The sequence below is a fragment of the Poromitra crassiceps genome, assembly GCF_964638095.1.
Source record: "Poromitra crassiceps genome assembly, chromosome: 2".
Lineage (NCBI taxonomy): Eukaryota > Metazoa > Chordata > Actinopteri > Beryciformes > Melamphaidae > Poromitra > Poromitra crassiceps.
In genome coordinates this window covers 38,614,012-38,630,806 of record NC_139624.1, presented here as the reverse complement: position 1 = coordinate 38,630,806, position 16,795 = coordinate 38,614,012, and the positions used below count along the sequence as shown (strand labels likewise).

Genomic DNA, 16,795 nt, shown 5'->3' with positions numbered 1-16,795 from the left:
AGGAAATGTTCCATAGCACGGAGGCCCTCGGTGTGTTCGATGTTGGTATAGAGGGAATTCACATCACAGGTAATGAGGAAGTCAAAGTTAACCGTTTTAAGGGAATGTATTTTTTGCAGAACCTGGTTTGTGTCTTTGATGTAAGACGGAAGGAGTGGGACCAGAGGTTTAATGAAGTGGTCAATGTACTGGGAGGCAGGTTCAGTGAGAGAGCCATTGGCGGAAATGATTGGCCGACCAGGAGGATTGTCTTTGGGTTCCTTGTGCACCTTGGGCAAGTAAGTGGCCTCTGGCACTATACGTAGTATCTATGGCTGAAACACTTATTTTTCCAATATGCCTCTGCACTACAAATTCCTGTACATTTATTGTACTGGGTTATTCCTGTAAGTGATTCCAGCTGAGTTTGTCCTGCCTGTACTGTACTTACACATCTTTAAAGGCTTTTGCTGATGGCGTTTCACAGAGAGGGTGTTGGCAGGTTTCTCACACACTGACTGGGCCTTTGTGCTTCTCCCTTCACTGTTCTTCCCAGCTTCCAGGCTGGAGCTACAACATCAAAAAAGCAATGATTGAGTGCTTCAGAAAACGTAATTTGCTTATTGGTGACAAGCAACACAAAGTATTTGTAGATATGGTTTTCAATTTACCACTCAATAGCTATTCCATCTCAGACATAAACTTGGCAGATAAAATATTTAACATGTTTAGGAAAAACACTATTGAAATAACATAATCATGGCTGCAACCCCATCACTTTAGATAGCCATGAATGGACTGAAATAAAAAATCTTACTCTCTTGACTTCGACAGAAACTTCTTGTAATACATCTTCCAGTTTTGAGGGAAACCATAAACAAACTTATCCAAAAGCCACATTGGCAGCTCATCTGCAAAAGAACAAAGACAAAAGGCAGCAAGGAAGACATTAGTCCATATCATATTTAGCATGAGTTATCTTGTTGTCTTGCAGTCTTGAATTTGTGGAATATATATTCTTCGGTTTACCAGAGGCATTTTTCATGTCCATCTTGCCACCCAATCTGTAAACGCTACCAGTGACTGTCTTCAGCTCATAATTGGAAACCCTCTCCACAATGGTGTTACTGTGCCATAATGTACTATCATCCCTAGGTGGAAAAGACAAGTAAAAAAACAGCAGTGTTCAAATGAATCAAAACAAACATAAAGAGCATTAAACAAAAAGTATTGCATTAGACTTTTGAGCATATCAGAGAACAGCAGCTACAGTATGTAGTTATAGACGGTTTTCACCAGCTGCAACCCCACGGCATTTCCTTTTTCTCAGCTTCTTCTTCTGTGTTTTACTGTATGGCGGTTGGCATCCTTGAATGTTGCATTACCGCAACCTGAATTGTATCAGCTTCACAGTGCTAACTATTTACAGTTTCTCCACTTTCTCAGCTATTCGGGGGGAAACACTGACATAGCCTACTTCTATATATTTTTTTTTATGTAAAGATAGGCGTGCAATAACGTACTGATAGTCAGCTTACTCTGTAACATGTTGTTTTTATTAGCCTCTCAGGCTACCTCCAGACCGGACAACAACGCTTCCTACTACCCAGCGTGTGCACGTCTTTCCGACGGGTGGTTGTTATGGCAACTATCATCAAAAACAACAACAACAACTACCGTACTACTAACTACTACAATACATAAAGACCGAAATAGGCTAACTTGTTAATGTGTCTGTCGGAGACACAGCGTAACGTTCAAATTTAATGAGCCGAATATCAGCCTGCGCTCAGCTATGTATACAGGAAGTAAACCGGATATCCAGGTGGGTTGTGATGGTTGTTATTGTTGTCAAGTTAAAACCGTCTATAAGCAGTTTGAAAACTAGCTCTAGCTTTCCTATGAAAAATAAACATCTAATTCTTCTAATTCCTTGTATTCCCTGTGGAAACTTCTCAGACCTTCACAAAAGGGTAACTCCTAAGTTATGGTACAGTTTCCAAATGTGCTTACCTGCGGAATCCTTCAACATAGAGCCCGTTAGAAGCAGAGCTCAGGAACCACTTTTTGAGATGAATGTCCTTCACCTGCCAAACAGAAAAATAAACACAACTCACTAAGGAAGACTGAACAAAAGCACAAATCCTTAATTATATTCATTCTCAACTGAGGCTCTACTCACCATAGCAGAGAAGCACGGTACTGATTTCACAGCAGCGTCGTCCATCTCGCCTGCATCTACAGTTGTGGAGGACCTGCCGTCTGGGCACAGATAGGTATGACCTACGGGGGGGTGGGGGGTTCGACCAGTAGAGCTTTTCTGCATGTCATCCCCTCTCTCTGCCCTGTCTTTCCTGTCTCTCTTTACTGAAATGGTCCAATAAAGAAGAACTGCTCAAAGAAATAGCATCTTCAAAAACAAAACTAAAAAACAAAAACAAAACAAGGGTGATGTGACTTCAGAAACAAGACAAGAGGGTCTGCAGCACATGGGAAAACCAAAACTTATGCTGCACATTACTTTGCTGGATTGTAATCGTAAACCACCGCCAGTATTTGTATTATGACACAATGTTCCCTCTCACACTCACCCCCACTCCTCAGTGTCCTTGTGCTATTGCTGACTTTGTGAACCTGTTGCTGCTGTCTCTTCCTCTCAAGCTTCTTCATGGCAGCAAACATTTTGGCAGGAGACATCGGAGGAAGTTTAGCCAGGGAGACACAACACCCTGTGCAAAAGGCAAGACCACATACACCAGTGAGGTGTGATTACCGGTACTTGACAGAATATTGCAATTGTGATTAATCTCAGAAACTTTCCTTCTCATAACATTTTTAGAACTTTAAAATTGTTGATTTTGGTTAAATAAATAAATACATACATATATAAATAAAGGATAGATGTCAGTGTGCATGATTTACTGACTAAAGGTTTTTGCACCGATACTATTTGATTCATGAAACAAAGATTGAAATCCATTTCCTCTGATTTCGAAATTGCAGAAGTCAGGGTTCCCACACCTTCCTCAACATCAAATTCAATGACCTTTCAAGGATTTTCAATGACCTTTTCCCCAAATTCAAGGACCCAACATGGCATAATTTGAGACATGGATCAAAGTTAATTACTGTTACAACAATAAGAATTTGTATGATGAGAACTAGCAGAAGCTCACAGACAATGAAAAAGAGAGAGGCTTGAATGTGTGAACACTTCTTCTCAACTGTGCTGTGTTAGTGATGGCAGAGCAGGTAGACTATGTGGTCTTTTTTGACACAAAATCGAATTGTGATTACCGGTAGTTGACAGAATATTGCAATCTCAGAAACTTTCCTTGTCATAACATTTTTAGAACTTTAAAATTGTTGGTTTTGGTTAAATAAATAAATAAATAAATAAAGAATGGGTGGAGGTGTGGGTGGGTGAGGAGAGAAATTGTTTCACAAACAAACAACAAATCAGCAGCAAACGCTTGCTGAATGAAGGCAGTCTCACATTTCTTTGAGACGGAGGTCCGCGGTGAGTCATGTTGCAAGACAGGACGTCGCTTCACCGTGGGTGCTGGTATGGTCCCAGGGTGGTGCTTCACCGTGGGTGCTGGTATGGTCCCAGGGTGGTGCTTCACCGTGGGTGCTGGTATGGTCCCAGGGTGGTGCTGGTCCATCTCGCCCGCATCTACAGTTGTGGAGGACGTGCTGTCTTGGCACAGATTATGACCCCCAGGGGGGTGGGGGGTTCGACCAGTAGAGCTTTTCTGCATGTCATCCCCTCTCTCTGCCCTGTCTTTCCTGTCTCCCTTTACTGAAAGACACATTCATCATATTTCATCCTACTTTTATCAAGTTAATGTAGGCTACACGAGGCTAGCAATAAAGTAAAACAAACTTAACATTATTGTTACAGTTTAACTTAGTGTTCATTACCGCCCTCGTCTGGTAACTAACGCTAACTTAAAAGTGACAACGATGTAGCCACCATCACACAATCACGTGTATTTTCTGTAATCATTTTACAGTATAGCATTGTACGGAAGCAGGCTAACGTTACATTACACAGCGTAGTTAGCTAACTATACTAGCTAGTATCAGTTTCTGATGCTAACAAGTACCTTTCAGATAACGCATGTATCGCTGACAGCTTCTTGTTGGTTTGCACATTTCAAATTTGAGGTTTACGGCAGCTTGCATATTTGCGCTACCACCATCTTCTGGATTTAATTAACATCCATCACTCACGTGCACATCATGAAACGCTCGGCGGCATGCCGGAGATAGAGCAAGACAGCCTATCAAGATGCAGCGTCAAAGCAAGGGCCTTTCACAGGAGGCATGCCGCCGAGCGTTTCATGTGTACGAGGCGTTAGAATACATCCATGGTTTAGAGAGGTAAAACATATCAGCCAGCAAAAACTGCTTTATTGTGGGTTTGGGGTTATAGGGTTGACATTTTGTTGTTATTCCCAGCCAAAAGCATTTGCATGTGTGATTGTGACAGCTACAGTATTACGACTTTCCGGATGTAGGAGTTTACGAACAGCACTTAAAGGCACCATAAGACAGCGTTGAGTTTCTCGTTTTGTGTGTGTGTGTGTGTGTGTGTGTGTGTGTGTGTGTGTGTGTGTGTGTGTGTGTGTGTGTGTGTGTGTGTGTGTGTGTGTGTGTGTGTGTGTGTGTGTGTGTGTGTGTGTGTGTGTGTGTGTGTGTGTGTGTGTGTGTGTGTGTGTGTGTGTGTGTGTTTTAGCGTTGAGGGCTGTTGAGGCGCCAATCCTCATGTGCGTTTTCGGTAGTCAGGGCAGGCCAGGGGATATTTTTTAACCACAAAAGATCAGCAACATCAGCATGCTGCATGGTGTCTGATGCTCCATAAGCTATATATTGTAACGTTCCTGGTAACTCATGAGGCAGAGGCTTCTTGCTGGTACAGGGTTCTTTATTATCAGTTAGCCATATTTACAACTCAGCGGTTGTCACGCTCATAGCTAGCAGCTTCCCCTCTAGGCAGTGTCTGGAGACTGACCGCGCATGCTCAGACTCCCCCGGAAGTATCCCCACAGCATAGTGTTCCCATGGATGTATTGAGTGTTCCCCAATATAACACTCCCACACACTGATTCGCTACAATATATACATGGACACGTGAGGATCATTAACCTACCTCAGTGTTTTTCCGTTTTATTAAAAATGAGTGAGCCTGTATTAGGCTATTTACAGGTGGTGCATTGTGCCTACAGCATGTCAGCATTTGGACTAGTTCACTTGATATTCTTCTTCTTACCACATTTTTAAGATTCTAATTTGATAGATCTAGACTGTTACTGAATTCTGTATGAAAGCCAAAGCATGTTAGCCTGATATTCAGACTGAATTGTCAACTCACACTCATTTCCATCTTCAAGGCAAGAGCAGCCAAACCAGAGACCTTAATATAGACGGTTTTCACGGAATTGTCAGTCCTGCTCTGCTTCTCTTTTTTCCTTTTTCCTGTCAATAGCAAACACTGCAACAGGAGGTGAGCTGGGGTTCAATTTAGAATGTTTTTGTTGTCAAGTTACAACCGAATAGACACCCCACGTCAGTGGGCGTGGTTCTCGGCTTGTGATTGGCTGTCTGTCAATGGTATGAAACTTCATTGACTGACCAGTCTCCTAAGGGGGCGTGGCAGTGGCGAAACCTCCATGGCAGATACAGGAAGTGACTGCAAGTTCGGGTGTCTCTATCTATCATCATCATCATCATCACCATCATCATCAGTATATAAATGGGAGCTAGGGCTCTGTCTCTCTGTCCCACTGTGATGTCATAAATCCCACTGTGACATCATCAGTGATGTCATAAATCCACTGTGACATCATCAGGTGATGTCATAAATCCCACTGTGACATCATCAGTGATGTCATAAATCCCACTGTGACATCATCAGATGTCATAAATCCCACTGATGAAATCCCACTGTGACATCATCAGTGATGTCATAAATCCCACTGTGACATCATCAGATGTCATAAATCCCACTGATGAAATCCCACTGTGACATCATCATTGATGCTCATTGGCCACACAGCAGCCGAGCTGTGGGCAAGGCCGCACAGCGGCCGAGCTGCGGATGCGAGCTGCAGGGCCAGTCCCTAGTATTATTAAAGGTTTCTGGCCAAACTCAACTCTGTGGAAGTGGACGGATTCGAGGGCCTGGACCAGGCTAAAACCATGGCGACCTAGCCTGCAACAGACAGTGAATTCAAGTCTAATGAGCAATGGTCTCGCCCCAAACTTGAGGACCCCAAACCATGCCCCAGGCCTAAACTGATCAACTTAAGGGCAGGGCCCTCATCTTTGGGGTTGTTTGGCAGGCTATTAGGCAGGCTATAGGCCTATGACTGGATTAACTATGTAGGCTATCCTAACGGTGAAGATGGTGAAATTCTGGTAACACTTTACAATAAGGGTAGCCTATAGCAGTGGTTCTCAAATGGGGGTCCGTGGCACTTTGCCAGGGGGTCCGCGAAAAGTTTTCAAGTAAAAAAATAAATAAAATAAAAAATGAATTAAAAAATAAAATGCTACATGTTACTTATTCCTTCTCAAACTACTTCCTACATGGTGCTAGTCTATCAAAATATCTTGGCTGTCATTGATTGTGTTGCATAGTGGTTTTCTGTACTGTTGACAAATTGTGATATTGAAGTCGCTTTGGACAAAACAAAAGTGTCTGCTAAATGACGTAATGTAAATGTAATGTAATAAAATATATATATATATATATATTTTGCAAAATCTTCATAGTTCAACGAAAATACTTTATGCTTTAAATCTAAAATGGTTCATTGATTACATTCTAATAACAAACCTATCAAATTAAAAGTCAAGCACGTTATCGTGGAAACAATTAAGCTTAGCCCAAAATAACAAATCAGAATGAGGGGGTCCCCGGTATATTTTCTATCTTGTAAGGGGTCCTTGGCTGAAAAACATTTGAGAACCTCTGGCCTATAGGCTACATCAGAGGTTTTAAAAATGGGAGGCGGGCCTCCCAGGCGGGGAAAGGGGGGGGGGGGGGGGGGGCAGCAGTTTAAGGGGAGGCTCAATGAATGAAAGTGAAAAAATATTGCATTAGAGATCTCATCGCCAATGTGTGTGATTTGGTTAAATAGATAGTTCAGAGATTCAGTCGTTTTGTGGAATTTTACAATTTCCCCCCACTTTCCCAGTCAGAAACAAATAAATGCCTTCAGACAGACATTTTTCTATTTGGTGTAGTCATGCCAAACAGCAATATCAGGCTATCTTGGCTCAATTGTTGAGTGTCTATATGGGATCAAATAACAATCATGATCCAGGCATCCAGGAATTGAGCGAGCGAGGGGGGTGGGGGTCCTTTTTCCAAGTTTTGTCTGGAGGGAGGCACACCGTCTCTGACTTTGAAAACCCCTGGGCTCAGTTCTCTAAACTAACCCAACCATCAACTAACTCTAAACTATAAATAATTATTAATACTTGTAAACACCATTAGTAAATGATTACTAGATGATATACATATAGTTGACTGTTAATTGAGGGTTAGTTAATTATTAGGTAACGCTTTAGAATACAGCCCGCAAATAAGCATGTAGTTAGAGTATAACAATGGGGTTTAGGGCTGTAGTTATAGTCTAACTACGGGGTTTAAGGAGTGAATTATAAGATCTGTACTTATAGTCTAACTACGGGGTTTAAGGAGTGTAGTTGTAGTATAACAACAGGGTTTAGTTATGGTATAACAACGGGGTTTAAGGAGTGTAGTTATAGTCTAACAACGGGGTTTAAGGAGTGTAGTTAGAGTATCACAACGGGGTTTAAGGAGTGTAGTTAGAGTATAACAACGGGGTTTAAGGAGTGAAAAAATACTTTAACTAGAGGGTAACAAGATCTGTACTTATAGTCTAACTACGGGGTCGCGGGCTGTATTATGAAGCAGGGGACAAATGTTTGTACTTATAAGCTAATTACGGGGTACCACACTATACTTACAGGGTAACTACGGGGTTTAAGGAGTGTAGTTAGAGTATAACAACAGGGTTTAAGGAGGGTAGTTAGAGTATAACAACAGGGTTTAAGGAGTGTAGTTAAGAGTATAACAACAGGGTTTAAGGAGTGTAGTTAGAGTATAACAACGGGGTTTAAGGAGTGTAGTTAGAGTATAACAACAGGGTTTAAGGAGTCTAGTTAGAGTATAACAACGGGGTTTAAGGAGTCTAGTTAGAGTATAACAACGGGGTTTAAGGAGTGTAGTTAGAGTATAACAACGGGGTTTAAGGAGTGTAGTTAGAGTATAACAACGGGGTTTAAGGAGTGTAGTTAGAGTATAACAACGGGGTTTAAGGAGTCTAGTTAGAGTATAACAACGGGGTTTAAGGAGTCTAGTTAGAGTATAACAACAGGGTTTAAGGAGTGTAGTTAGAGTATAACAACGGGGTTTAAGGAGTGTAGTTAGACTATAACTACAGCCACTTCACTACAATTCACTTCATTAAAAAAAAACTGCGACATTTCACACAACTTTAACATTACAAGAATAAACTCCTGCACACTGTCTCCACATGCAATTAAAAGTTTAATAAGTCAAAGAAAAAGAATAACGTTTCGGTCGTAAGACCTTCATCAGATTCCTTCTCACACAACTTTAACATGACATACATATATTATACATCAAACCCTTGAGCAACTTCTGCTCTAAACTCAGAATGTCAAAATATAAGTGATGTAGGCTATAGTTTTTGAGATATTAACATTTTGTTTGGCACAACCCATACTAGTTAACTGCCGATTCCTCCTATAAGCCACAAGATTTAACACACCAATCAATCAATGTCAAAGCAAAGCATCAATGCAAGTCCAGCAGCACTATTGATCCGATATCCTGGGAAGTTATTCTGGTAAGCAACAAATAAAGCATGTCTTTTCCAGCATGGGTGGCCAGGATATGACATGGCTGGTGTCTTTTACCAATCAGATTGCCTGTTGTTCTGCATAAAACAGAATCTATCATTTAACAGTGCTCCACTTATTTGCATCCAGTGTAGGGGGGGGGGGGGGGGGAATGGGGGCAAATGTTGCCCCATGGTCTAAAAAATGGGGGCATTAACAACATTTTGGGGACACTTAAAAAAGTAATTACTGCATAAAGTTGCTAAAGCAGATTGTGGACAACAGCGCACTGTTTGTGTGAGTAGGTTTTCTTTGTCTTCTTCTGGAAACCAGCTTGCAGGTGTTGAGTGTGTGTTAGAGATGGAAATTAAATTAATTGGATGAAAATAAAAATATCAAAATCATGGGGCAATTTCTGCCCCTGGATCATGGTTTTTGGGGGCATTCTGAGATTTCTTAGGGGCATTTTTGCCCTTGCCCCTGGCTAAATTCCTACACTGTTTGCGTCTCCGACTATGCAATTTCATATCTTGCGCTCGCTTGAATGCTTTCCCACATCTGACACACTTGAAGGGTCTTTTGTCGGAGTGGATGAACGTGTGTCTTTTCAGCGCTTGAGTCGTGGTAAAGGATCTTGCACACTGACTACAACTGTAAGGCCGCTCTCCTGTATGAGTTCGCATATGAATCGTCAAGCATGTATTTTTGTAAAAGCCTTTCCCACACTGCTTGCAGGTGATGGGCCGCTCGTTTTTGTGATACCTCATGTGATACTTCAGCTCGAAGGCAGAGAAAAAAGCCTTCCCGCATTCTGCACACAGGAAGTTCCTTTCCCCCTTGTGCTTCATTATGTGTCTCGACAGATGGTAATTCGCAGTCTTCCCGCATATGTGACATTTATAGCGTGGGACTCCCGTGTGAGTGCGAAGGTGCTTCCTGAGCGAGGCGGAGTCATTGAAGGCCTGGCCGCAGTGCGAACACAAGTACGGCTTCTCGCCCGTCCTATGAACGTGCTGGTGCTTCATCAGCAGCGACTTGTAGGAGAATCTCTTGTCGCACTGGTCGCAGTGGAATGGCAGAGTGTGGGTTCCCATGTGGCGAGTCAGGTAACTCAGATACTCAAACACCTTCCCGCATTGTTTGCATGTGTGCAGTGTGTCGATGGGCTCCGCCTGGCTGGGCTCCGCCTGGCTGGCCTCCTGGACCAGATGCTCCCTCTTGATGTGCTGCAGAAGATCTGCCACTTGGCTGTGAAAGTAGGGGCACAAAGAGCAGGTGTGCACTCTTAATGGTGCCAGGCCACAGGTGTCTGGAAGAAATAAGATTATAATAAGATTGAGGTTATAGAAATGAGCTTTGTGTTCAATATAAATAATCAGGGTTCATACACATTTTGACCAATGGATTTCCATGACTTTAAACCAAATTTCCATGACCAAACATTTTGTAAAGTAGTAAGTAAAGTAAAAATATTCTATGTAATGTAACTACTAACAGATGACAATAATTGAAAAATGAACATGGTAAAGGTCATTTAGTACTAAAACACGTTACTAGCTCCAACACTGACGACAACAAAGATCTTGAGTAGGGCTGGGTGATATGGACCAAAAATCATATCTCAGTATTTTTAGGCTGAATGGCGAAAGATGATATATCTCGGTATTTTCCACAAAGTGGACTAGATTTTCAATTGTAAATTGGGCTGGGCGATATGGACTCTTACAAAATATATTTACACAATGTGATTTTTGATAAATAATCATCAGTGAATAATGATATAATGAATAACGTTAAGTGGGTAAAGGCAAATAATAGAACAGCTAGAACAGTCTGGTAAGCTCAGAAAATGAGTTCACTTTAGTGTAGCCTTTAAAACCAGGAAAAGACAACTATGCAATATCACGATATTACCATAACAAAACGAGATCTAGGTCTAATCTAGTCACAATATTGGCCAGCCCTAACCTTAAGTGTCATGCTGAAACGCTGAGACACAATTTGCAGGAAAAACATTAAAGTTGATTATCAATCTGCTTCTTTAAATGGTATAGTGACGATCAATAATTTTGTTTGAGACACAAGCGCGCACACACATGCACCTCTCTGATTGCTGTGTTGACTGACTGGTATTTATTATGGAGCTGACATTCTGGTTCACTGTGGATTTATTTAACGCTACCGTAGTTTGACTGTCAAAATCCCTTTACCTCATCTTTTGTTGAAACGTCCAAACTTGTCTATTTCTTTGCTGTGGTAAGGCAGGGGCGCTAAGGATAGCATCGGTGATGAATAGGGGTGCTTGCAACAGCAGCTCTCGTGCTTTTCCGCTTCACAGCAGCATTTTAGAGCACACATTGCATTTAGCGCGTTGTCTGTCTTTCGCGAGCCATAATTGGTACCATAAATTCCGGACTATAAGCCGCGGCTTTTTCCCCGTTTTTTGGCCTTTTTTGGCCCCTGCGGCTTATATAACGGTGCGGCTTATCTATGGATTTTTTCAAAAAAAAAAAAAAAAAAAAAAAAATCTCTCTTTTTTAGCACTCTTTCTAACTATAAATCCACTTCTGTTTTAATTTCCTCTCTTGCCCTCTTTTCACCACACCACGGACACTGTGTGCACTGTAAAAAAAAACACAGGTGGTGTTGTGTTATGTTGTTTTGTTGAAATGTTAACTCATTGAGTGCCATGGACGAACATGTTCGTCATTTCAAATAGTAACGTAGAGTGCCAAGGACGGACATGTTCGTCAATTGCGTTTTTTGACGGGGGGGTGTCGATCTAAGCCTCTTACATCGCCTCTTACAATATGAGAGCTATTGGATGTGTCTAACCTATTTTACAGAACCCTTAGGTGGCGACAGTGCTCTCCACATAACAGAAAGGCAAGGAAAAAACAAAGAAGAAGTCGTTATGGAAACGGAAATCGCATCGCATCCGTATGCATCGATATGCTGAAGCACGTTACTGCAGCTGTGCCTGCAGCAGCCAATCTGCTCCCACAATTGAGCCGCTCCGTGTCGGTTGCGACAGCACATCCGCACATTAGTCCGGGAGCCAAAGGCTGTTTTTTTGATGAACCTTGTTTCGTCTGATAAAGTTTTTTTCTCTGCTGATTCTTGTACCTTGGGGCTACCTATTCAAAATACAGGAGGGTGCCCGGTGAGCACCCTTGAGCATTTTTAGATATTAACCCCTTATGTGCCAAAATCCCATAAAAATCGGGATTTATGAGATTTCATGCAAAATCAAATGCATCAAATTTGCTTTCTCCAATGTTTATTCATAAAGGAGCAACGAGGTCATGTATAATGTAGCCTATTTGATTCCCGCGCCATGTGCCCCCCCACCCCCAATAAAAACATGAAATAAGCAGAGGACTTTTAGTCTGATAAATCACTCCCAGGTGTTGAAGCAGTGAATGTTTGCGCAAGTCAGACCCTTCTCCCCCACTCGCCTCTCCCTGGCACTGTGTGTGTGTGTGTGTGTGTGTGTGTGTGTGTGTGTGCATGTGCGCATGTTTCACTGGCTTTGAGCTGCGACACTTTCTGTCTCCACTCTCAATTCCTTGTACAGCCGGGTGGAGGGGTCTAGGTGCACTGCTCAAATCCTGTGTGCACATCTCGGCAGGGGAGTTTCTAGGGAGTGGCCAGGGGTGGCACTGGCCACTCCTGAAATCTATTGGCCACCCCAAAATCTTGAGGATGCTGGCATCTGTGGCCAACAATACTGTCTTTCAGAGGCTGTAGCGGGCTTATTTTTAAGCTAGAGTGAAGTTAGGCTAAATTTTGGTGAGGGAAAACTTTCTACATCCTTCCTAAATGCCACAATCAGTGCTACCCTTGCTTGAGTCTGTGCCCCACTTGGGCCACCCCAGTCAAGATGGCTGGGACACTGCATGTCGCCTCACACACATCTCGCCTCAAACAGACACACGTCACTTATAGATGCGGATGTGCCGCTTAAAACGTCTTTGGGGTAGAGATGTAACGGTATGAAAATTTCACATCATGATTATCGTGACTAAAATGCTCACGATTTGATTTGATTTGATTTGATTTGATACTTTATTGTCCACCATGGTGGAAATTTTTCTTTGGCTTCTCTTCCCATCAAGATACATTGTGCACAGTCAGCACACCATAAAACATAAAGACATAGAACATAAAACACACATGTACAAGTTAAGACATAGATAGTGCAAATAAACATATGATTCCAAATACAAACACCTAACTAAAAATGGCTTCCTACCTATCTAAAATACCAGTCATATACCTACCTACCTAAAATATTACAAATACAATACCTAACTAAAATGGCTTCCTAATTCCTAACTATCTAAAATACCAATCATATACCTACCTATCTAAAATATTACATAGCGCAGCAGTGACAGCACACAGGACAGTTCATTTATTTAATGACCGTATGGCACAGGGGATAAATGAGTTTTTGTAAATGTTCCGGTTGGCCCTTGGGACCCTGAATCGACGACCGGATGGAAGCAGCTGGAATGCAGAGTTCAGTGGGTGCGAGGCATCACCACTGATCTTCCTTCCTTTCCTGATAACAGCCTTTTCAAAAATGTTGGAAAGCTGTTTTTGTGTTTTGCCAACAATTTTACTTGCTATTTTAACTATTCTAGAAAGTTTGTTTTTGCTCTTTACGTTCAGGTTGCCGTACCAGGCGGTCATATTAAAAGACAGGACTGATTCGACCAGACTGCTGTATGCCGTTTGGAGAATGTGTTGGCTGACACCAAAACTCCTCAGCTTCCTGATTAAAAACAGACGCTGATTGGCTTTCTTATATATATAGTCTGTGTTCTCATTAAAGGTCAAAGTCTGGTCAAAGATTGTCCCCAGATACTTGAACTGTTTGACCTTTTCCACAGGCTGGTTACTGAGCATGATAGGGACCATGTTACTTTCCCCTGGTTTTGTTTGCATAATGAGTTCCTTTGTTTTGGACACGTTAATTTCTAGTTTGCATGCTCGGCACCAGTCCTGCAGTGCAGTGGCCTGCTTGAGGTATGCCTCTTCATAGATGGCATCATCTTCCCTAAGAAGACCAACAAGGGCCATATCGTCTGCGTATTTAAGCAGCTTCAGGTTACAGTTATTTACACACATCATGTTTACATAAATTGAGAACAGCAGTGCGGACAGTACACAACCTTGAGGTGCCCCAGTGTTTAAGACAAGTTCATCTGAGTACAGTCCGTTCATCAGGACTCTCTGAGGGCGGTCCGTTAGGAAGCTCCTAATTAGATGAATGAGACCCCCATTCACATTCATCTCTAATAGTCGTTCCAACAGAATATCAATTTGCATAGTGTTAAATGCGGAACAGAAATCAATAAACAAAATACGAACGACTGCTTTTGGTAGCTGTAGGTGATTAGCTACTAAATCGACTAAAGTGAGAGTCGCATCCTCAGTTCCCCTCTTGGATCTATACGCGAATTGTAGGGGGTCAAGTTGATCTTCTACAGAGGATATAAGGTGCTTAATAATGACTCTCTCCATACATTTGGATAAGATTGACGTAAGAGCCACTGGTCTAAAATCCTTAAAAGCTGTTGCTCTAGGAACTTTAGGCACAGGAATAACTGTAGAGTGTTTCCATGGGTTTGGCCACACTAGATTATTGAGCAGGGTTTGGTTTAGCTTGGTGACAGCCCCTTTGAGCTGTTGGGAACATACTTTAAGGACCTTTCCGCCTAGGCCATCAGGCCCGGGTGCCTTGTTAAGTTTAAGTTTGGACAGGACAGTGGCTACCTCATCCTCTGATAACTGAATAGGTTCAAAACTACCTATCTGATTGCAGATGTTATTGCAGCCTGACATTGGATTCACCACATCAAACCTACTATAATATGTATTCAGGTCATTTACAAATTTACTGTCCACTGTATTCACACTTTTTGTCTTCCTTTCCTTGCCCATCATTTTATCTAGACCTGCCCATGCTTGCTTTATATTGCCTGTGCAAAATTTTTGTTCAACTTTATTTTTAAAATCTATTTTTTCAGTACAAACCCTGCGTCTAAACTCCTTCTCTTTCTCCTTCACTAAATCCATATCACCATTTAGGAATGCAGACCTTTTTTCATTTAGACACACTTTCAGATTTTTGGACAGCCATGGCTTGTTGTTACTAAACACCCTGACTGTCTTCGTTTTAATAACAGACTCCTCACAGAACTTAATATAACATGTGATTGTGTCCGTCAGTTCATCAGGGTCAGGGCATGCGTCAAAAAATACATCCCAGTCTGTTGTCTCAAAGAAATATTTAAGCTCCTCTTCTCCATCGTCAGACCATTGATGAACAGTTTTCAAGCGTGGTATCTCCCGCTTGACTCTCTGTCTATATGTTGGGAGAAGATGAATGACATTATGATCCGACTTTCCGAGAGGAGGTCGGCTCACAGACTTGTATGCGCCCGGGATGTTCCCGAAGCACTGGTCCAGTATGCGAGTAGAGCGGGTGGGCGTGGTTACATATTGCTGCAGAGTTGGGAGGTAAGGTGACAGCTCACATGTGTTCATGTCACCCAACACAAAAACAGGCTGATCTGGCGATCGAGAGAGCGCAGCATTGTAGCTGTCAGTTATAGATTCTGCAGCGTCCTTATTATTTGGCCCTGGAACATAGACGAGTATTACGGTGATTTGCCCAAACTCCCGTGGGAGATAGAACGGTCTGAAAGATACCGACAGCAGCTCGTAGTCTTTAGTGCACACCTTTTCGTGCACTTTAAATTGAGTGGCCCAAGCATTGTCCATCAGGATACAGAGCCCTCCACCGATGGACTTGTTTGATGACATTTTATCGCGGTCTGCCCTTATCATAGTATAGCCATCAAAGCCGATGTCTGCACTGCTCTCATGGAGCCATGTCTCAGTAAAGCAGATCAGGTTACTCCGAAAATATTCCTCATGTTGGATACGCGCCGCGATCTCATCGACTTTATTACTCAGTGATCTGACGTTTGATAGAGTAATAACTGGGAGCGGGTGTCTGCTTCCTCTTCTCCTCAGTCTGTTTCGGACTCCCCCACGTGAGCCTCTTTTTTACGTGATTATTGTATTGTCACTGTATTCATATAGAAAATGTTCAAAAAGTACTGAGAGACTCACTGAAATCATTTTACAACATTTTTATATTGAAAACTCAGATCCAAAAAGGATTGATACACTCACTGAAATCATTTCTCAAAGGCTGCACGTTTGCATCTGGGAGACTGTTGCCAACTTTGGTTGATGATGGACAGTATTTACCATGTTTTTCAAAGCACTGTAATCACGGTACCACGGTAATCACGGTACCACGGTTTTAATGAGAATGAAAATTTTAAACGGTACGGTTATTGTAAGGAATGTTATCATGGTTATCATTAAACCGGTTATCGTTACATCCCTACTTGGGGGTATGCACACATTGATGAGTTTTGTTGGGGCTACATGTTCACTGATGGCTGATAGTGGGCTCTCTGGAGTTCCGGTAAGACATTTCCAGAAAGCAGATGACCTGATGACAGCCTTGGATCAGATTACGAGTCAGACCAGAACAGCCAGACTTTGGGTTTAGGTCTTGGTGAAAGCAATGATGCTGATGATGTCATACATCTGGGCTGAACGTGAGGGTGACTGGCTTCTCCATCTGATCACATTCCAGAGGATGCTTACCTACTACTTTGCAGCTGGCCATGTCAACCATGTCAGGTATGGCCTCTACTATCTTCATTCCATGGAGAAGCTTCCTCCACAAAGCAATTTTCTCCAGGAGCAGCATGTGATGTGACACATTAGTGGAATATGGATGGCCTGTGGAGCAACCAATTCATAGAGTCCAGTTTCATGAGGTATGGCCACAGTGATGGAGGGATCATTGGATTACTGTGAA

General features: G+C 42.3%; 1 protein-coding gene across 1 annotated transcript in view; it reads right to left on the bottom strand.

Moving 5' to 3' along the window:
• Nucleotides 1-8,547: 8,547 nt before the first annotated feature.
• Nucleotides 8,548-16,795, bottom strand: part of LOC310799483 (uncharacterized protein) — a gene marked incomplete at its 5' end in the record, with an annotated part of 32,210 nt that continues 23,962 nt past the window's right edge. Inside the window, one exon of the mRNA XM_083662074.1 lies at nucleotides 8,548-10,189. Coding sequence (XP_083518200.1) covers nucleotides 9,282-10,189 — 908 coding nt within the window. The 3' untranslated portion in view covers nucleotides 8,548-9,281. The remainder of the gene's footprint in view (nucleotides 10,190-16,795) is intronic.